This window comes from Cajanus cajan, chromosome 2, assembly GCF_000230855.2.
Source record: "Cajanus cajan strain Asha chromosome 2, NIPB_CcT2T_4, whole genome shotgun sequence".
Classification (NCBI taxonomy): domain Eukaryota; kingdom Viridiplantae; phylum Streptophyta; class Magnoliopsida; order Fabales; family Fabaceae; genus Cajanus; species Cajanus cajan.
Genome location: NC_138518.1, coordinates 71,242,609 through 71,265,221, shown reverse-complemented (window position 1 = coordinate 71,265,221; position 22,613 = coordinate 71,242,609). Strand labels below are relative to the sequence as shown.

Here is a 22,613-nt window from a genome sequence, read left to right as displayed (position 1 = left end):
AAAGATTATATTTACATCCTCCAAGGAAACCACCAAAATTGCAACACCTTCTTTGTCATTCACCCTTCTAACAACATGTGAATCCGTTAATATCCATTGCTAGCACATCAAATCTAACCTTCTCCTCCATGACCATACCATGTACCATCTATTTAACAACTATAAAGCTCCATTATCAGTTGCATTACACGAGTCTATTTCTGTTTTGGACCTCCACCACCATGCATTTGCCATAATATTGTTGTACCTTGCCATTTACCATTTGAAAATCCTAAATCAATAAATACCCCTCGTCTATACCCTACAATGTTATACTTAAAGTTTCCTTGAGTTGCCACCCCATTTTATGCCCCAATCAATTGTTTGTTGGGCTTTTTCTTCTTCTTTTGTTTATCTCCTTGTTACTGTGTTTTAGTTTATTAACATGCTAATGGGCCCATTATGCTTCGATCACTATTTTCAGATTTTGGTTTATCATTCTATTAGGCTTACCTCCATTGTTTTTATTGTGGTTTGATTAATGTGAGTCATCATGATTAAGCTACATTGCTAAACATGAGTCACAAACATAACACTATTAATTATATTTAGTCTTATTAATAAGGTCTAACTTGATGAGTGAAATCCAAATTTATGTCTACGTACAATTTATGGCATACTTAATCAATGTAGATGACATTTCAAAGGACCATTTAACATTTTACTATATACCCATAAGCTAAAGAATGAAAGTCAATCATTTCTAACATAGAAAAAAAATATAAAATTACAAGGATTCAATCATTTGTTCAACATGTCAAATAAGTAAGCTATAGTACTAATTGGTAATACCTAAAACAATTGAGACCTCTAAAATCAACTAGTGATAGGAGAGAATTGAGTAGTATGAAGATCTTGGTTATAACTTTATTGTCATCATTTTATATACACAAAGCAATTTATTTTGAAGTTTCTCATAAACATGCATGTAATCAACGATTTACTTTATATGCATGTGAAAACTAACATTATAACAACATAAAATTGAAAAGGAGAATAAATCTTATGAAACAAATAAGTGTATTGCTGCATTTAAATAATGATAAATGTAACGACCTAGCTGGTCACTACACACTGCACAACACACTAGAAACACCACACAAAAAGGAACAAATGTATACATATAGGGTCTAGAATATATACATATACAAGGTCCAAGTCTGGATAGAGTTAAAGTGTACAAAATACATCAAGTGCTACTACACCCAGTAGCTAAGACAACAAAACATCCTAAAAGATCAGCTCCGTCTGTCAGCTACAGACCTACCACCAGCCACCAACTTATCCCTGCTCTGCTCCCATACATAGTATGATCATTGCAGTCCAAACATCATGGAGACAACAAAGGGTAACCTAGTGAAAAGAATTCAACATACACATATAGCAATATGATAGTAAACAGCTACAGCTATCAGCACACCAGCACAGCTTATACTACACCACAGCATTCAACAATATCAGCACCGCAAAGCGGAAATATCAGCATTGCTTAGCAGCAATAACAACACCACTCAAGTGGCTATAACAGCACCGCGTAGTGGCAATAACAGCACCCACTTAGCGGCTATAATAGCACCACAATAATGGCTAATAACAGCACCGACATAGCGACTAGAATAGCACCACAATAGTGGCAAATGATCAACATACAGCTCAGCTAACACAACTCACAGCACAGCACAACAAATCAGCATACAACACAGCCAAGTAGTATTCAACACAACTTACTACTCACAACTCAGCTTAATATTCTATAGTACAACAATACTATAATTCAACATTTTAAAATCATCAATCACAGCCCAGCTCAGCACAACAATATACATCTTATTACAGCTTAACAACATTTTTCAGCATTATCATCTAGTCAGCACAACATATTCATCAATTACAGCTTAGTTCAGCATAAAATAACGTCTATCAATAATTTCAGCAAAATTTAACAGCTATCTGCATATAAGTCATCTTCATCATACGCGCCCGGCGCACTCATGGTTGCGCCCAGCGTGGCACAACCAGAGAGTACCAGGGGCCAGCGCGCCCGGTGCAAGAGTGCTCGCGCCTAGCGTGACTCAGCTAGAGAGCCCAAGGCTCTCCCGCGCCTAGCGCAATAACAATTGCGCCCAGCGCAAGCCCAGGCAGAGACTCTAAGGAGTCTCACACGCCCGGCGTGGCCTAACCCGTGCCCAGCGTGGGGAAGGTAGAGACCTACTAAGGTCTCGCGCTCGGTGCAATTCAAATTGCGCCCAGCGCCCCCTTGGCAGAGACTTTCAAGGAGTCTCCACGCCTAGCGCGACAGGGTCGCGCCTGGCACCATGCCAGAAACCCAAAATCTTGTCACCTACTAGTATCGCGCCCGGCGCAGTCCAAGCCGCGCTCGGCGTGGGCCATCCAGAGGCTTTCATTCTCAAACACGCCCGGCGCACACATCCTTGCGCCCGACGAGCTTGCCTAAATGAAGCCTCCAGGTGGCCACGCGCCTGGCGCGAAGAATAGCGCCCAGCGCGAAGCTCAGCAGCAACTCACCAAGTTCGCAAATTTCATCAACTCCTGCAAAAATCAATCAAAAAAACAACATGCAATCCACCCAAAAGTCCCCATTTTCATCAAACATCAAGAAAACCCCCTCTTTTTCAGCATGCAACCTCAAATCAAGAAAAACCCAAATTTTCTTCAAAAACTCGAAAACCCGAAACTAAGTTTCTCATCAATCTCAGCCGAAGATCATTCATCAACAAGCAGCAAATGAGTATCTAAGACTCATTCCCAACCAAAAATAGCAAAATTCTAGCTTCCCTTACCTCGGTTCAACGGCTCCGAGCTTCGGAAAAAAGGCAAACTCAACGGAGAAGAAGAAAATGGACGGAGAGGAAGAAATGGCGGAGGAGAAGAAGCTTCGTACGACTCAGCTAATTCAGTCTAGGATGGATCAACACCTAAGCTCACCAAAGAAGAAATCTGCGAGTGAGAAATTAGAGTGAGTGAGAGTCTTGAGAGGGTGAGAGTGAGTAAAGAGAAATGAGAGTTAGAGTGGGTGAGGGTAAAATGGGAAGAGAAAGGTAGGGTTCTCACAACCTCCCCAACAACAGGAGTTTTTGTCCCACAAAAATAGACTTACTTGGGAAAAGAAACGGGTACCTCTCCTTGCACTGCTGCTCCACCTCCCAAGTAGCCTCACTAGTAGCTGCATCCCACAACACCTTCACCAGAGCAATGGACTTGCCCTCAACTCCTTAAGCTTATGATCGACCACAGCTACTGGCAACTTCTCAAAAGTCAGGTTCTCCTTCACTTGCACATCGTCCAGCTCCACCACATGACTCGGGTCATGAACATACTTCCTCAACTGGGACACATGAAATACATCGTGTAGGTTTGAAAGAGACGGTAGCAAAGCCAACCGATAAGCAACCGGACCCATACGCTGTGTTATCTGATAGGGACCAACAAACCTCGGTGTCAACTTTCTAGCCTTCACTGCTCTACCCACACCAGAAGTCAGGGTCACCTTCAGAAACACATGCTCCCCTTCGACAAACTCCAAAGGCTTACGCCTTTTATCAGCATACGACTTCTGCCTACTCTGAGCAGTCTTCATCCTCTCCTGAATCAGCTTCACCTTCTCAGTAGTCTGTAGGATCAACTCTGGCCCCACAACCACTGACTCACCATCTTGATATCAGCATAGAGGAGTCCTACATCTCCTACCATACAAGGCTTCAAACGACACCATCCCAATACTAGCATGAAAACTATTATTGTAAGTAAACTCCACCAGCGGTAGGACCTCCTCCCAGCTACCCAAGTGGTCTAACACACAAGCCCTCAGCAAATCCTCCAAGGACTGGATTGTCCTCTCTGACTGACCATCTGTCTGCGGATGATAAGCAGAACTCAGCTTCAGCTTCGTGCCTAAGGCTTGATGTAGACTCTGCCAAAATATGGAAGTGAACCTCGGATCTCTGTCAGAAATAATACTGGAAGGCACCCCGTGAAACCGTACTATCTCCCTCACATACAACAGTGTCAGCTTCTCCAAGGACCACTTGATGTTGACAGGCAAGAAATGCGCACACTTGGTCAACCGATCAACAATCACCTAGATAACATCACTATTCCTAGCTGACCTAGGTAACCCCACAATGAAATCCATAGTAATGTTATCCCACTTCCACTCTGGAATCTCAATCTGCTGCATCAACCCACTCGGTTTCTGATGCTCAACCTTCGCCTTCTGACAGGTCAGATAGGCCGCCACATATTCAGCTATCTCCCTCTTCATACCAGACCACCAGAAAGTCTTCTTGAGTTCTTGGTACATCTTAGTCATACTAGGATGTATGCTAAGCCTGCTCTTGTGGCCTTCCTCCAACACAGCTCTCTTCAGCTCAGCATCCTAAGGTAGGCAAATTCTACCCTTGAACCTCAAGATTCCATCTTCTCCCAGCTCAAAACCGACAGCCTTCTCGGTACCCAGCAAACCAAGAAGCTTCACCAGCTCAACGTCTTGCAACTGCTTGAGTCCAACCTGCCTCAAGAACTCATTAGTTATGGTAATCATCCCACAACTAATGTGATCCTGAGCTAACTCCACACAGAGATTCAGATCTCTGAACTCCTCAACCAGCTCCAGCTCCCTCACCATCATACCAGACATGTGGATGAATTTCTTACTCAACGCATCTGCCACAACATTGGCCTTGCCAGGATGATACATCAACTGGAAGTCATAATCCTTCAGAAACTCCATCCACCGCCTTTGCCTCATGTTCAGCTCCTTCTGATCAAACAAGTACCTCAGACTCTTGTGATCACTGAAGACACTGAACCGAGCACCATACAAGTAATGCCTCCAAATCTTCAAGGCAAACACCACAACTGCCAACTCCAAGTCATGAGTGGGATAATTCCTCTCATGATTCTTCAGTTGCCTTGAAGCATATGCCACTACTTTCCTGTTTTGCATCAGCACACACCCCAGACCCTGGTGAGAAGCATCACAATACACATCAAAGGGCTCACCAGAATCCAGCAACACCAGCACAGGAGAAGTAGTCAACCTGCTTTTCAGCTCATCAAAGCTCCGCTCATAGGCATCTGTCCAAATGAATGGCTGCTCCTTCCTCGTAAGCTGGGTCAGAGGCGCTACTATCTTAGAGAATCCTTCAATGAACCTTCGATAGTAACCCGCTAAACCCACAAAGCTTTGAATATCAGTGACAGTCCTTAGACGTTCCCACTACAACACCGACTCCACCTTAGCCGGATCAACAGCAATCCCCTTAGCTGAAATCACATGGCCCAAGAACTTCACTTCATCCAACCAGAACTCACATTTTGAAAGCTTAGCATACAGCTACTTCGCCTTTAAAATCTCTAGCACTAACCTCAAGTGCTCACCATGCTCTTCCGGGGCCCTTGAATAGATCAAAATATCATCAATGAACACCACAACAAACTTATCCAGGAACGGTCAGAAGATCCTGTTCATGCAATCCATGAACACTGCAGGGGCGTTGGTCACACCGAACGACATCACAACATATTCATAGTGACCATACCTAGTCCTGAAAGCAGTCTTCGGTATGTCACCCTCCTTCACCCTAATATGGTGATAGCCTGACCTCAAGTCAATTTTGGAAAACACAGATGCTCCCCTCAGTTGATCCATCAAGTCATCTATCTTGGGAAGTGGTTATTTGTTCTTAATAGTCAACTTGTTCAACTGTCGGTAATCAACACACAGTCGACTACCTCCATCCTTCTTCTTCACCAACAACACAGGGGCACCCCATGACGATACACTCGGCCGCACCAACTATTTTTCCAACAGGTCCTCCAACTGACCTTTCAGCTCAACCAGCTCAGCAGGAGCCATCCTATAGGGAGCCACCGACACTGGCCTTGCACCTGGAACCAAGTCAATGCTAAACTCCATCTCCCTAAAAGGAGGCAACCCCGACACCTCATCAGGAAATACTTCAGCAAAATCTCTCACCACATCTATTTCAGCAATGACCCTCTCGGTCTCCACACTCAAAGCAGCAAGCAGAAGACAAAAATTTGCTCCATCTCTCAGTAATGATTCAACTTGGCCAGCTGAAATCAACAGCTCTTCTTCTTCTTGAGGAAAGATCAGTCTCTTATTGACACAATCTATAAGAATGCGATTGGCAGACAACCAATCCATCCTTAAGATTATGTCTATATCCACCAAAGGTAAACAAATCAAGTTCACCTTATACTTCTTCCCATTCACCACAATCGGACAGCCAGCACACAGCTCAGAAGCAACTATCGAAGCAGAAGCGGGCGTCGACACTAGCAGTCTCAACCCCAAATCACACAGGCACACCTAGCATAGCAGCACAAGCATAAGATATAAATGAATGAGAAGCACCAGAATCAAAAAGGATCGTCACATCCTTACCAGCAGCTCTACCCTTCCCCTTTACAAGATCTGAGGAAGTAGAAGCTTCAGCACTAGTCAAAGCGAATACCCTACCAGCTGTAGTGGGTCTGTCTCCCCTCTAAGCATCACCTCTCTAGGTACCACCCCTCTGAGCATCATCCCTCTCTGGTCTGCTTCTAGTAGGACAGTTAGCCAACTCATGACCCATCTGATGGCACTTGAAGCACCGGTTTTCCGTGTGTGGACAATCCCTGACAAAATGGGGTCCAACACACCTGTAACATCTCAGAGTGGCACCTCCACCAGCAGCACCAGAAGGTTGCCTAATGACAGGACCCCCTTGTTGTGGTTGGGGCCTATCATATGGCTTCCTCTAATTCCCACATTTCTTTGACCTAGCTGGTCTCTCAGCAGTCTTCACAACACGGTTACCACCTTCCAACCGCTCAACAACCTTCGCCTTCTCCACTAAGGCCGGAAACTCAGTGATGGTCATAGGCACCACCACCCTCTTTAGCTCATATTTCAAACGCTCAGCAAACTTCTTGCATTTCCAAGCCTCAGCTATATCTTGCGAATAAAAACGAGCCAGGTGCTCAAATCCCATCACATACTCAGAAACTGTCATCCCTCCCTAGTGTAACCGCATAAACTCAGCCTCCTTGGCGTGTCTCACGCTCTCAGGGAAGTACTTCTCCAGGAACATCCTCCTGAAGCACTCCTAGTCAACAACCACCCCTCTGGTGGTCAGTATGTGATGGGTACCTCTCCACCAATGCTCAGCCTCCCCAACCAGCATGTACACAGCATATGCCAGCCTCCTCTCTTGAGAACATCCCAGCACTGTAAAGATTTTCTCCAGCTCACAAATCCAGTGGTCAGCTACCTCTGGATCTGCATCTCCCTTGAACTGTGGAGGATGGCATTTCCAGAACTCAGCTAGATCCTGGCTCTCTTGTGACCCTGTGGGCCTTGTTGCACTAGCTGCAGCTCTATCAACCTCCGCCCTAGCAAAATAAGCATTTTGCTACTGCATAGCCATAACCATCATCTCCATGGCACGGGCTATCTGCTCATTGGTTCTAGTTATTGTCTACAAAAGTAACAACATCTTTAGTATACAATAACTAAACCAAACAACAATCAACAATACAACAAAACATCACAGCAATCAGCACAACAAACAACACAGCAAAACAGCACAACACAGAGCTCAACATAATAAAAGCCTAAAGGAACCACCCCCAAAGAGTGTCCACTAGACTCGAACTGCTCTGATACCACTAAAGTGTAACGATCCAGCTGGTCACTACACACTGCACAGCACACTAGAAACACCACACAGAAAGGAACAAGTGTATACATATAGGGTCTAGAATATATACATATACAAGGTCCAAGTCTGGATAGAGTTAAAGTGTACAAAATACATCAAGTGCTACTACACCCAATAGCTAAGACAACAAAACATCCTAAAAGATCAGCTCCGTTTGTCAGCTACAGACCTACCGCCAGCCACCAACCTATCCCTGCTCTGCTCTCATACATAATATGATCATTGCAGTCCAAACATCATGGAGACAACAAAGGGTAAGCTAGTGAAAAGAATTCAACATACATATATAACAATATGATAGTAAACAGCTACAACTATCAGCACACCAGCACAGCTTATACTACACCACATCATTCGACAATATCAGCACCGCAAAGCGGCAATATCAGCACTGCTTAGCAGCAATAACAACACCACTCAAGTGGCTATAACAGCACCGTGTAGCGGAAATAACAACACTAACTTAGTGGCTATAACAGCACCACAATAGTGGCTAATAACAGCACCGACATAGCGGCTAGAACAACACCACAATAGTGGCAAATGATCAACATACAACTCAGCTAACACAACTCACAGCACAGCACAACAAATCAGCATACAGCACAGCCAAATAGTATTCAACACTGCTTACTACTCACAACTCAACTTAACATTCTATAGTATAGCAATACTATAATTCAGCATTTTAAAATCATCAATCACAGCCCAGCTCAGCACAACAATATACATCTTATTACAGCTTAACAACATTTTTCAGCACTATCATCTAGTAAGCACAGCATATTCATCAATTACAGCTTAGTTCAGCATAAAATAACGTATATCAACAATTTCAACAAAATTTAACAACTATCTGTATATAAGTCATCTTCAGCATACGCGCCTGGCGCACTCAAGGTTGTGCCCGACGTGGCACAACTAGAGAGTACCAGGGGCCAGCGCGCCCGGCGCAAGAGTGCTTGCGTCCGGCGTGACTCAGTCAGAGAGCCCAAGGCTCTCTCATGCCTAGCGCAATAACAATTGCGCCCAGCGCAAGCCCAGGCAGAGACTCTAAGGAGTCTCACGCGCCCGGCGTGGCCTAACCTGCGCCCAGCGTGGAGAAGGCAGATACCTACTAAGGTCTCGCGCCCGACGCAATTTGAATTGCGCCCAGCGCCCCCTTGGCAGAGACTCCCAAGGAGTCTTCACGCCCAGCGCGACAGGGTCGCGCCCGGCGCCATGCCAGAAACCCAAAATCTTGTCACCTACTGGTATCGCGCCCGACGCAGTCCAAGCCGCGCTCGGCGTGGGCCATCCAGAGGCTTTCATTCTCAAACACGCCCGACGCACACATCCTTGTGCCTGACGAGCTTGCTTAAATGAAGCCTCCAGGTGGCCACGCGCCCGACGCGAAGAACAGCGCCCAGCGCGAAGCTTAGCAGCAACTCACCAAGTTCGCAAATTTCATCAACTCCTGCAAAAATCAATCAGAAAAACAACATGCAATCCACCCAAAAGTCCCCATTTTCATCAAACATCAAGAAAAACCTCTCATTTTCAACATGCAACCTCAAATCAAGAAAAACCCAAATTTTCTTCAAAAACCCGAAAACCCGAAACTAAGTTTCTCATCAATCTCAACCGAAGATCATCCATCAACAAGCAGCAAATGAGTATCTAAGACTCATTCCCAACCAAAAACAACAAAATTCTAGCTTTCCTTACCTCGGTTCAATGGCTCCGAGCTTCGGGAAAAAGGCAAACTCAACGGAGAAGAAGAAAACGGACGGAGATGAAGAAATGGCGGAGGAGAAGAAGCTTCGCACAGCTCAGCTAATTCAGTCTAGGCTGGATCAGCACCTAAGCTCACCAAAGAAGAAATGCGGGAGTGAGAAATTAGAGTGAGTGAGAGTCTTGAGAGGGTGAGAGTGAGTAAAGAGAAATGAGAGTTAGAGTGGGTGAGGGTAAAATGAGAAAAGAAAGGTAGGGTTCTCACAATAAAGAACTCAATATCTTGGATGAATATATGTTTTGAACCTTTAATAAAAATTCATGAGATGTATTAATCAAAATAAGAAAAAAAAACCCAATTATTAGCAATAAATTTATGAAAATAAGAAAAATGTATTAATCAAAATCACCAAACACTTTTACTTGTATATCATAAGAATGAAAAGAAATGTTAAAATTAAGTATGAAGAATGATTAATGGATTGTACCATTGAAGCCATAAATCCTAAATTAATATTAATATTTTTGAGATACGTTCATAAAAAATAAAAATTATATATATTCAAATACAATCCTAAAATATATTTAATTAATAAAAGTGGAGTTTGGATGTTGTATGTTGGAATTTTATAAAGTATAAAATGAAAAGAAAAAGTAAAATATTCTGATTACTATATATTTATAATAATAAAAGTTGTCAGAAGTGGGATTTGAACCCATGCCTTCTCACGAAGGCTAAAACTTGAGTTTGGCACCCTTAAACCACTCAACCATCCTATCCTAACAATAGGACTGGCTATAAAAACTTATATATATAATATTCGTTCCTAGAGTATCTAGTTATATACACAAAATAAAATTCGAACCCTTAACTTTACTTAAGTGCAGATCAATCCCTACCGCTGAACCACACGCTTGAAATTAAACAATCATTTGTTTAAAGTCATGAGTGAGGATGATAGAATGCATCGAATTCTACGGGTACCCATAATATATATCTTCAATGGCAAGATTAAAAACTCATTTAGATAGGGTTGGAGACAAGACAAAGATTTATTAGCAAAATTTAATGGGGATAGATATGGACACAAGTCCTACAACACACACTCCGCCACCCTACAACTTTAATTATATATAATTATTTAAATGAATATTTTATATTATAATATAAATATTAATATAAAATTATAAATTGGCAACTCTTTCTCAATTTTCTATTTACGACTTTATGATATAAATTAATCTTGAAACTTTTATTTGTGTTTTATACTTGGTCCAATTAACTTTTTTGTGTTTAATTTTAATATTTTATTTATATTTAATTTAGTGGTATTTTATTGGGCTTGATATTCAATCATTATTAATTATTCGATTTTGTGTTTAACCTTTTCTATCTTATTTAAGGATATTTGGAGTTACATCAATTTAATTTAGACAATCTAGGTACCCCACAAAAAAAAAAAAAAACCTACATTTACAAATCTCACAAGTTTATTCTTTTGTCCCAATTTGGACGTATCAGGACCAAAAACTCGCTTTAAAGTTTCAAATGTAGCATTCCTGCTCATCATGAATGTTTCACACTATTTTTGAACACAAGTCTCCTATCTCAAAGCTCGATTCAATCATATCATATCTCTTTTGAAACATAATTTGATTGGCTTTAATTTTATTCAAAAATGAAATAGGATTTATGTAAGATTAATTTTGTAATACACATGGAAAAAATAAACCTACGAATTATATACTTTGATTCTCACAATTTTATGCAATCCATCTCTTCCTATCTCTGGCTCCCTCTATTATCTTTACACATTACTACGTTCTTTTTTAATCTTTACGGAAAGGAGATGACCATGAAAAGCTAAAGATTTTAATCAATTCAAGGGTTCCACTAACTATGATTGCTGTTAGAACTCTTGTTTTAATCGAGTTATATATGTTTTCAATGTTGTTTGGTTAAGATTAGTGGCATATGTTTAAATGATTTAAGGTTATATTTGAATGTTCTTTATTTTAGATTTGAATAATTTAATATTATGTTTGAATAATTTAAGAGTAAATTTTCAATTAATTATAACAACTTTTAAAATAATATTGTTTATTGATTTACACATAAGTAAAATCATGTAGGTACCCTATAAGTACATGAATGAGAATTAAAGTTACTAGGCAATATGATGACAAATATAGATATTTAGTATTTTTCTTCCAGATTTGGAGAGTTTTTAGATTAACTAATGAATTTCATCTCTATTGTAATTGGTGCATTGGTCTTTGTAACCTTTTTGTTTTTAGTCTTTTGTTTGAGCATGTTTTGGTTAAAATTATAAGATTATTGCTAATAAAACAAAGTTGTATACCAAATTGCCATGATTTTCTCGTGAGGGCTGTTGCTTTTGCTATATAGTATTGCCAATCCTTTTGCACCTAATATATATTCTTTTACAGATCTCTTTTGCAAAGAAGGTGGGAATTCGATTCCAAGATTTTTCTCTCGATATACATGAATCCTTCTCAGCATTGTTTAGCTTCTTAGCATTTTGCACAGAGCCTGAATTTTTTTAAATCAAGATATGTTCCTATCCAAGTTAAGCCTTAAGAAGAATCTCAACATTATATAGTGTTGCTGTAATTAGTTTATATTTATAGAAAACCTGAAAAAACCTCCATGTTAATAAGCACTTCTGGAAAAATAAAACAAATTAAACTTCTTTTATTAGTCGAACTAAACTTACACATTAAGTTAATTTTTTTTTTTAAAACAACCCCTCATCTAATGTTAGTTAAAATAAATTTCTGGATAAGTTAACTTTTAAAAACTCTCAACTAATTTTCTATAAACTGATTTTAACTTAAGGAAAATTTAATTTATTTACTTTTCTCTTTATTTAAAAACATTTGTTGAAGATTTCATTGAAATACGATTTGTCACCCCAACATTTTTAAGAGACATGGATCTAGTATGAGTAGGCCTTTTACATTTACACAACCTTCACGTAGATCCATAGTCCTACAAGCTTTTTTTTACCAATTTCATCAAATTAATTGTGCATATAGAAGCTAGCTTTTCTAATAGTTGCGTCCATATCGAGCCTTTTCCTTTTCCCTCACAAAGAAGAACAACTATTTAAATGATGTTCATAGACACAATGCGATCATCAGAAGAAAATCAAAGTTAAAAGCAATATTATCTACATAATAATATAAAGTTTGTGAAGTGACACAAACATTCTGATATTCTAGTCCTGATAGTTAGGCAAAGAAATTCAAACTTTTGTCAGGAACCCAACTCAGTAACTTTAAGGTATTCCTCATTCCCTTGTTTTAAGCAAAGATTTATTCCTACATATGATTACTAACACAAGGTGGGGCTAGTAAAAGAGACCATATTTCATTCTCTTGGTTAATGTGTAAAAAGAAGCAAAGCAGCTATGCCCAGCCAATTACAACAACTTTATCTTAAAAAAAATAAAAATAAGACATATATTCTATAATAATACATTATTTATTATTAAAAATTATTTTTATCTATATTATAATTATAATATATATTGATATATTGATAAAAATTATAAATATAAATTATAGTGATACATAATATATTATTAAATTTCATTCAAAATAAATATTAAAATTATGTGTAATTATATATTAAATAAATTTATTTTTACATATGTTATATTTATAGTGATATTTTTTTTGTATGTTATTATATGTAATATTTTTTGTATTATAGTGAAACTTTTGCAAGAAATAAAATAGATACCTAACTTCCAACTTTCCTTCCACAAAGATGCATTTTTTTATTCTCACGCATTTGGATTTTGGTTCATAAATACTAGTACCATACTTGTTGAGATAGTTATGCATAATTTGTCACCCCATAGTCTCCATCAGATATGGAATCTGCTATTATTTGCCACCCGTTTCCCTATGTTTCCAAAGGATTTCAAAGTGCAAGGCCTAGCCTCAGGTTTAACCATGCCACTCCTCTTTGTCTCCCTCACTTTTCCACCTCCAGAAGCCCAGTTACACGTTCATTGAGCCATGCAACTTGCATGGTTGAAAGATTCTCTGAGTCCTCCCATAACAAGGGAAGTGGTGGCAACAAAATTTTGAGAGGAATGACAGGAGCTTCTCTGGTTCTGGCATGTGTTCTTGGATTGTTAAACTTTAGTGGCAAGATGAATCCTAAACTCACCATAGCTTATGCTTGTGAATCTGGTACTAAATATAATACATCTATGTTGGAGAACACAGGAAGGTTTGTTCTGGAGTCACTGTTGCAAACAATGAGAGAAGCAGGAGCCTCAAGTAAAGATTTTGGACCCAGCCCGGATGAAGTTAACACCCTCAAGGTTTTCTTCTTTTGCCACTACTTTGAGAACGAACTGATACATCAAAGGTTGCTTGCTGCATTTGATGATTATTAATCTCTTTTCATTCAACGCGTGTTGCTTCTTGGTCATTTTCAGATGCTTGCTCTCCGTCATTGCAAATCCGGGATTGTACCGAAAGCACTGGAACTAATGAAAGAACAATATGAATACTGCAAGAAGATTAATAGCCCAGACTCACTTGACAGTCTGGGAATGGCTCTTGTAGAACTTCTTATGTTTCAGGTACATAGGATTCACTTCCTATCCTTAATTATTTTTTTTTTCTCATGAGACTGTCTCGTGAAAAATTATTTTTGATAATGTTCAAATTTGAACATTATCCAAATGATAAACTTTTGATTCAGTACATAAATTACTGATGTTCAACTTTTTGGTTCCTATCCATAAATTATAAATATATAACATATCTTCTAAATTATATTTTTTGGTCTCCTATAATTAGAGGATTAAAGAAAACATTTTTTATCGTATGAAATGAAATTTTAAATATACAGACCATTAAATTATATTTATACAATCAATATTATATATATAGGGACTAGGGAGGTATATTATGATATTAATAATTTTTACGAAAATAAAAATTATCATCAATTTCAACTCTTAAATTAAAATAATGTTTAAATAAAAAAACTTAAAATTAAAAGCAAAATTATTATGGTAATTGTTACTACAGTTGTCATAGTTGCCACCGTTACTACAATTTTTATCAATACTATACTACCACCATTGACATCATTATTTTTGTCGTTGTCACCACCATTTGCTAATATGTCATTATCATTGATTGTGATAATGATAACAACAATAATGATACTACATAATAATGGTACAACAATGGTGATCACAACAATAATGGTATTAACAATAATGATAATAATAGTGGTGTGAAATAGTGACAATAATGAAGAAAGTGACAATAGTAACAATGATAACAATCATAACATTGATGGTATGACGATAGCAATGATGATGAAAGTGACAATGATAATGGTGATAGTAACAACAACAATAATAATAATAACAATTAAAATGGTAATTCTGTTTTTGGTTTTAAGTAAAATTTTTAATCTAAAATATTTATTTTAATTTAAGAGTTGAAAGACCATTTTTATTATTAGTAACTAAAATGATTTTTTTTTTGTTTTAAATGACAATCCATGAAGACATTAAAATATATTTGTCAATTTTTTTGTTATTGAAAATCTTGTTGAAAAACTTAGCTCAATAATTTGTGTATATAAAAGTATAATTATGGACAGAATTTGGTAAGGTCTATAAATATTTGTCTACTCTATTTAAGTAAAGTCTTATTCAAACCTAATCTATCCCCAACTCTAAGCGTAATGAATAAGAAAATAATCTTTTTTGAGCAAAAGATGAATATAGTATAACTTTAACAAAATAACTACACAAAGCAGCCGTAGAAAAATTAGATTAAGTCATAGTTTCTAACTTCAATGGTGTCATTTTACATCAAAAACAAAACAACTACAGGCACATTTAGTAATATATTTAGACCTGTTATAGAAAGGTGAGGATATGTTTTAGTGTTAACAATTTTTGAACTCTGTTTGTACAAATTAATATGACATTTTTAATACTTAGGTGAAAGTTAAAGACTTGCTTTATTATGTAGGAAAACTATGAGGAAGCCCGTAAATTGCTTGATAAGCAAATTGATCAACTATTCGCAGTAGAGAAGAGGGATCACATAACGTCAACCACTAATCAGGTTAGTGATTTTCAACCTTATTAGATATGTATAGCTAGATTCATGTTTTCATCCTGGCCCAATTCTTTTAGGTCTATATTTTGGGAACCCGACTTGTCCTGCCTCGTTGAGCCATTAAGTCGGGTCATTTTTTATATTTCTAGTCATTGTTATTTTCGAGTAATTAAGTCAAGTCAATTTTTATATTTTTAATTATTATTTTTATCATTATTAATGATGTTATTATCATTATTATTGTTATTGTTATTAATATCACTAACACATGATAACAGTGATGGTAATTCAAATATGATAGTAGTGATGATAATAATAATATTAGTGATTTCATAAAAATTGTTTAATTATAATTGAGTTTTGATTTTAATGATTTTGATCCAATGATTATTATAAATTATTCTTATATTCTTTTAACATGCTTTCACAAGAGTCACTTCCAATAAATAAACAAAAACACACACACACATATATATGTTAAACTGAGGAGGGTTATAATTATCGGTGTAACTTTTACTAAGTATTATATCGCTTAATAATTTTATATTAAATGTGAATTTTGTAAGTCCAATCATTAGATTGAAAGTTTTTTACTCTTTGATCATATATATAATATTTTATATTAATCCAAGATAATTTTGATACTTTATTCTTATAAAACAAAATTAAAGTAATATATTCATTTCAAAATATATAAAAATACGAACAATTTGATTACCTTCAAGTTGTTATTCAATTTTAACAAAATTTGATATACACATATAAAATGATATGAACTTTCAATCTAACGGTTGAATTTACAAAATTCATAATAAATATAAAGTTATTAAGTGGTGTAATACTTAGTAAAAGTTATATCGGTGTAATTATAACCCTTCTCTATTAAAATATCAACATTTTGATTATATTAAAATTGTTATTTTATTTTAACAAAATTTGATATACATATACAAGATCATATGAAGTCATTATTTAACGATTGGATTGACAAAATTTACATTTTATAAAAAATTATTAATTGGTGTAATAGTTGATAAAAATTATATCGATGTTGTTTGAATTATATATATATATATATATATATATATATATTTGTGTGTGTATTGTATTTTATTTTGGAAATTTGAAAATAGGTTTATTGCAATAATATGAATGAAGGTGAGATTGTACTTTACTAAATCCTATATATTCTCATGCAACTCTTAGACATTTAATTTATTTTTATAGTCCAAATATTATCATCAATGTACAAAGTTACTTAAACCATAATTTCTTTGATAACAAATATCTAAGTTCCTTATTCAAATCTTAACTCCTTAGATAGCTTAACTAGTGAGCTTGAATCAAGAGTAACTATCGCAAGATGACTAGAAAACTAAGTTCTACTTCCTCCGATTTTTTTTATTTGACGTTTAAGGTTATGTACAAGAATTAAAAAAATAATTCATATTTTAGTTTTTCAAAATATTTATTACTTATTTTTCTGTTATACCCTTTAGGTAATTAAAGAAGAAATAGATAAGATAATTAATAAAAAAATTATTAATTTTAAAAAAATAGTAATAAGAGAAAATAATAATAAAAAATAATTATGAATAAAAAATGAAAGAAATATTGATTAACTTCAATTCTAAGACTTAAAAAATGATTTTTCAATCAAAATCAAATGTTAATTTATATGTAAAAAAAGATAAGGTGCGTTAAGCACAAAAGTTAATTAGGGCACAAGAATCAAGACAGATTCTATTTTGCCAATCATGAACAATAACATCTCTACACTTAAACTTTGTTACATTAATTAAATGTGGATGCATGAATCAACAATTTGTTTTCTAATGATCTCGAACCAAGTGCGAGAAACATAATCTTCGATTCTGAATATAGACAAAAAAATTGAATATGCTAAATCAAAAATTTAGTTTACATCATTTAATTGTGCTAATTAATTAATTTCAATTAAAAATAATTTATTTTTCTAAATTATCTTTCCTTAAAATCTGATACTGAAAATAAATAGAAAAACATTAAAAAAAATAATATTAATTCAATGAGAGAGTATTTAGTAATGATAATATTAAATAGAATAAAATTAAGTTAATTTGACTTATATTTAAAGCCAATAAGTAAAGATTTTTTTTTAATTTTTTAATTTTTATTTTTATACTCGATACTGGAGGAGGTAAAGATTGGCACGGGATATACCAAAAGCTGTATTGTTTGAAACCTTGGTGTTAAGTGCTAATCAAACTTTGCTCAACATGACATGCAAAATTGGGCCTTAAAGTGGGCTTAAAAATTTGGTTGTTTTTTTTTTAAATTTTTTTTTATTATTTATCTTCCTCAAAATTCCTACACAAAACAAGATAAAATTAACAAAAACCTCATATACTAGTAATAAGGTACCTAATCCTAAATATATAATTACATAAACACGTAAAAGGGCCAAATTAAATGTCTCAAGTCAGGAAAAAAGTAACATTGCTTAAATATGCATATAAAAGGTGAGTCAAAATGCCAATTATCAACCATTCATGATCTAATAATATGTATTCTTTTTCATTTTCATATTTTTTTATCCGTATGAATGTCATTTAAGTTTTTTTTTTAATAAAAAAAGTCATAACTTCTTTAAGTGTTCTTATGATATTAAATCCTGGTAAATCATATATATATATATATATATATATATATATATATATATATGTGTGTGTGTGTGTGTGTATGAAGAATGATCTGTTTATTACATGAATGAGTCTATATAGATTTATTTCATTCAATTCATGTTTTATATCAAATTTTAATGATCTAATTGTTAAATTTAAAGTTTTTAATATATAGATCAAATCTATAAATTTTTAAAAATAATTAAAAACCATTTGGTACTTCTTTTTATTAAATCAAGTCATCGTATTAAATATCTTTATGATTATCTGTCAATTTAAATTAATGAATCGAAGTATCAAAATGTTTTCAAATTTTTAAAAAAATTGCATATTTGATTTATGAATTAAGAACTTTAAATTCAACTGTTAGATCATTGAGATTTGATGTAGTTATTGAACGGAGTAAGTCTAAGTAAATTTACTCCTAAAGTAAACGAATCTCTCCTATATATATATATATATATATATATATATATATATAAAATAAGAAAATTATCATATAATAACACACATTTTATAATGACATAATACTTATTATTAAAAATTATCTTTACTCACACAATATATATGTTAATATATTATTAAAAAAGTATAGATATAAGTTATAATAACACACAAAATATATTATTAAATCTCATTTAAAATCAACACTAAAATTATATATAATTATATATTAAATAAATATAAACCTCTATATATATATATATATATATATATATATATATATATATATTATACTTGTAATTACACTTTTTATATCTCATTTATTTTGTATATAATATTTCTTATACTTATATATGGATTTACCCCTCGTATCCTCGTAAAAATTTCCCTCTAATAAGAACAATTGATTAGTGTGAAAATTGAGAACCATAAATATAATTAAATTACTAAATTGTAGTTGAATGCTCAATATACATATATATATATATATATATATATATATATATATATATATATATATATATATATATATAATATTGACTATTTATTTATACATGGTTGTACTCGCCTCATGTTGTAATTTGTAAATTAATTAAAAGCATGACAATGAAGATTGATAAGGTGACTAAATGCGATTTTATATTTTTGCCCTTAGAAGTCAGACATACTATTGAATCTTTACGAAGAGGCTGAACCTAATGGTTATGAGAAAGTCCGGATAGCTAAACTGATACTTTACAAGGTTAGTCATCTATCTGATCACACATATTAACATTAAATATTTACAAGAAAAGATGAACGAAGAAGTAGAAAATCTTTTGGTGCCATGGCTTTTTTCCTTCATAATTTTTTATTGAATTTTTTAATAAGCTAAAGGTTTCATAGCTGATTCCCTAGTGAAAAATTAGGATACTACCATTTTACGTCGGACATACAAATATCTGACGTAATAAAAATATAGTGGCATGGTTAGTAATTTTAGTTAAATTATTTACGTCGGACCTCCTAGGATCTGCCGTAAATTTTAACATCTCCGTCGGTTATGCATTGTGTCTGACGTAGATGATAAAATTTACGTCGGACCCTACTAGGACCGACGTAAATAATCATGGTTCATCAATTAAAAGGAGGGTCGCGCGATGGTGATTTCAAAAATTTAAACCCAAACTCATCTCTCGCGTCTCTTCCTTAAATCGTGGCTGCTCCTGGATAAGCTTGGGATCCACCCAGAGCAAAACTGGAGCAAAATTATATTCGTACTGATTTTTGGAGCGATAGCGACAGCGTCATAGCATATGCTTCTTTCTTGATTTGCACTATGTTTTTGTTGCTTGTGATATTCTAGGGTTGTTGGTGATGTTTGGTTGTTTTACTTCTTCTTGCATTTTGAACCTTGTAATTTTTTGGTGTAGTCATGTTACGAAATAGGAAATGGAGTTATTGCCCTTGATTAAAAGGTTCTGTTTAAAATAGTTGTTCCTAGGTTCACTTAATTACGGGTGTATTTGTGGAAGTATTTTGGCAGATCTTTTAGTAATTAAGGATTTTTTATGTGGCTGTTTGCGTTGTATTCTGAGTTTTTGAAGCTGGAGAAGGAAGTGGCCAAGTCCAGGTTGCAGAACGGGCCGTTCTGCTTGGAGAACAGACCGTTCTCCAACCAGAACTGCCCGTTCTGATTGAAGTTGTTTTTCCTTTTTTTTTTTAATAAATTTTTTTACAACTTTTTACGTCGGACCTTGTAATGTCCGACGTAAATCTACGTCGGTTTTTGCACCCCGACGTAAATTTACTTCTCCCACTTCAACGTCGGAGCTTTTACCGACGTAAAACTCCTAAAATAACCGACGTAAAATGTGTATTCTGTACTAGTAATTTTTGTTTTTATAACTATTTTTTTTTATTGCTGATAATTTTAAATACAACAACATTAAATTTGAGGACGTAACACTAAGAGTGTGTTTTCCTTTTAAAATTATAAATTTCAATTTTGACATTAATTTTTTTTTTCCATTTCAAATATTAATCATTTAGAGTATCATTTCAATTCATTTTTTTTGACATTAAAGTTTATCTTTTTATTTTGATATATTGATAATCTATTTTTTTTACATTGCTAATCAATTACAAATTATTTTAAATGACTTTTAAAATAATTAATATTACAAAAGACAATAATTTTTTAATTATTTAATTATCCATGATTGTATAACAATATAAAAAGTTATTACATTGTCGCTATACTCCAATAAAATTATAAATTTTATTCTTATATCCAATCCTTCTCGATTCGTCAAGTGTTTGCTTGAATATTTTAACGAATAGAATGAATGAATGAAATTGAGTAGGATAGGGGAAAAATTATTACATATTTTTTTCGAATTTTTATTAATAGAAAAAATGTTTCAAATATATAAACAAAAACATATTCATAAGGAGAAACATGTTTATAAAAAAAATATGTCTTTTATTGTAAAAATCATTAGTAAATTATATATTTTAATTTACCAATATATACTTATAAAAGTGATTTAATTTATCTATCTAATTGAAGTTAAATTTTCAAAACTAACACTTAAATATCACTTTCAATTACAATAGCATTTTTTTTTTTAATTTCCTTAAACATCAATATCTAATTGAAATTATCCTTCAAATTTAATTTTTTAAAACATTAATTTTTTAAAATTAATTTTATCTGATCTAAATCAAAGTCCCAAAACATGATTATAAGTGTATTTTTATTATTATTTACATTAATTTAAACAACCGTTGATCTTAAAAGACAGAAATTTTTATTTCAGTTTCATGCTTTGGAAAGTAATTTTTTATCTATGGGGACTGGATACGAGTATCAAGAAAGTTCACAACATTCATATTCATGTATATTGCTTAACCAATTGATCTAGACCCAAATTATGAACTCTCATTTATAGTGATGCTAATAGGTTTTGAAACCCTAAGGTGTGAACTCCATGTGCAGGCCATTGTACACACCGCATTGGAAAATAAGAAAGGCTGGAGGAAAGGTGAAATCCGTGTGCAGGCCATTGCACAATCCATGTTGGATAATAAAGCATGGCCGAAAGAAAAGGAAGCAGTGGAATGGAGGACAACATTCAATAAAATTGATAATTAGGGTGTGACTTGTGAGGGTCATGTTGCTACCTAAGAGAATAATACAACACAGAACCATTTCATTCATTCGTAACTTCTTATATTTTCTTTTAGTTAGTTGTAGAAATCATATTGTATAAATACTGTAGTAACCCAATTTCGTCCGGGAAATGTCAATTTTTGTTTAAAAAAAATAGAAAAAAAGGTATATTCAAAAAAGAATAAAAAAGACAAAAATACGTAAGTCAAATGTAACACCTCATTGTTTATACTTTTATGGAGGGTAATTTAGTATTTTTCATAAAATTCCTAGCCCAGAACGGGCCGTTCCCAATCTGGAACGGGCCGTTCTAACTTTCTAAAATGCCTTAAAATTTCTATCCTGGAACGGGCCGTTCCAAAACTGGAACGGGCCGTTCCAACCTTCCAAAAAAGTCCTAAAATTTCTAGCCCGGAACGGGCCGTTCTGGTTTCAGAACGGGCCGTTCCAATCTTCCAAATAAGAGCTAAATTTCTAGCTCGGAACGGGCCGTTCCGGATTCAGAACGGGCCGTTCCAACCTTCCAAAAACACCTATAAATTCTAGCACGGAACGGGCCGTTCCAAAAATAGAACGGGCCGTTCCAGCCTTCCAAAAAGCCTAATATTTCCTGCCCAAAACGGGCTGTTCCCAAAAACTGGAACGGCCCGTTCCCAAACTGGAACGGGCCGTTCCAACCTTAAAAAGACCTATAATTTTTTTAGTCCAGAACGGGTCGTT

General features: G+C 34.7%; 2 protein-coding genes across 5 annotated transcripts; one reads left to right on the top strand and one right to left on the bottom strand.

The window, feature by feature from the left end:
* Positions 1 to 1,277: 1,277 nt before the first annotated feature.
* LOC145955178 (uncharacterized) lies at positions 1,278 to 7,079 on the bottom strand. The gene is made up of 5 exons (XM_083069886.1): positions 6,836 to 7,079; positions 6,545 to 6,726; positions 5,973 to 6,394; positions 1,416 to 1,473; positions 1,278 to 1,331 (listed from the first exon to the last, which is right to left on the bottom strand). Exons 1-5 carry the CDS (start codon positions 7,077 to 7,079, stop codon positions 1,278 to 1,280), a joined length of 960 nt encoding a protein of 319 aa, XP_082926012.1.
* A 6,269-nt stretch (positions 7,080 to 13,348) lies between these two features.
* LOC109813248 (uncharacterized) lies at positions 13,349 to 21,940 on the top strand. Of its 4 annotated transcripts, XM_083068921.1 has the most exons (6): positions 13,349 to 13,861; positions 13,979 to 14,125; positions 15,543 to 15,638; positions 19,395 to 19,481; positions 21,541 to 21,619; positions 21,720 to 21,940. In XM_083068921.1, exons 1-6 carry the CDS (start codon positions 13,403 to 13,405, stop codon positions 21,746 to 21,748), a joined length of 897 nt encoding a protein of 298 aa, XP_082925047.1. In that variant the 5' UTR covers positions 13,349 to 13,402; the 3' UTR covers positions 21,749 to 21,940. The 4 variants fall into 4 exon arrangements, with proteins under 4 accessions (XP_082925047.1, XP_020233002.1, XP_020233001.1 ...); XM_020377412.3 differs by lacking the exon at positions 21,541 to 21,619 and having other exon boundaries at positions 13,352 to 13,861; positions 19,398 to 19,481; XM_020377411.3 differs by lacking the exon at positions 21,541 to 21,619 and having other exon boundaries at positions 13,353 to 13,861.
* Positions 21,941 to 22,613: the final 673 nt, after the last annotated feature.

Coding starts and splice junctions, on each gene's coding strand:
- LOC145955178 (XM_083069886.1), bottom strand. CDS start 7,079: ATGACAGTTTCTGAGTATGTGATGGGATTTGAGCACCTGGCTCGTTTT. Junction 6,727..6,835: donor ACCAGCTAGGTCAAAGAAAT/GTGGGAATTAGA, acceptor GAGATGTTACAG/GTGTGTTGGACCCCATTTTG. Junction 1,474..5,972: donor CCTCCTTTTAGGGAGATGGA/GTTTAGCATTGA, acceptor GCTGTGGTGTAG/TATAAGCTGTGCTGGTGTGC.
- LOC109813248 (XM_020377411.3), top strand. CDS start 13,403: ATGGAATCTGCTATTATTTGCCACCCGTTTCCCTATGTTTCCAAAGGA. Junction 14,126..15,542: donor TAGAACTTCTTATGTTTCAG/GTACATAGGATT, acceptor TTTATTATGTAG/GAAAACTATGAGGAAGCCCG. Junction 15,639..19,394: donor TAACGTCAACCACTAATCAG/GTTAGTGATTTT, acceptor TTTTGCCCTTAG/AAGTCAGACATACTATTGAA.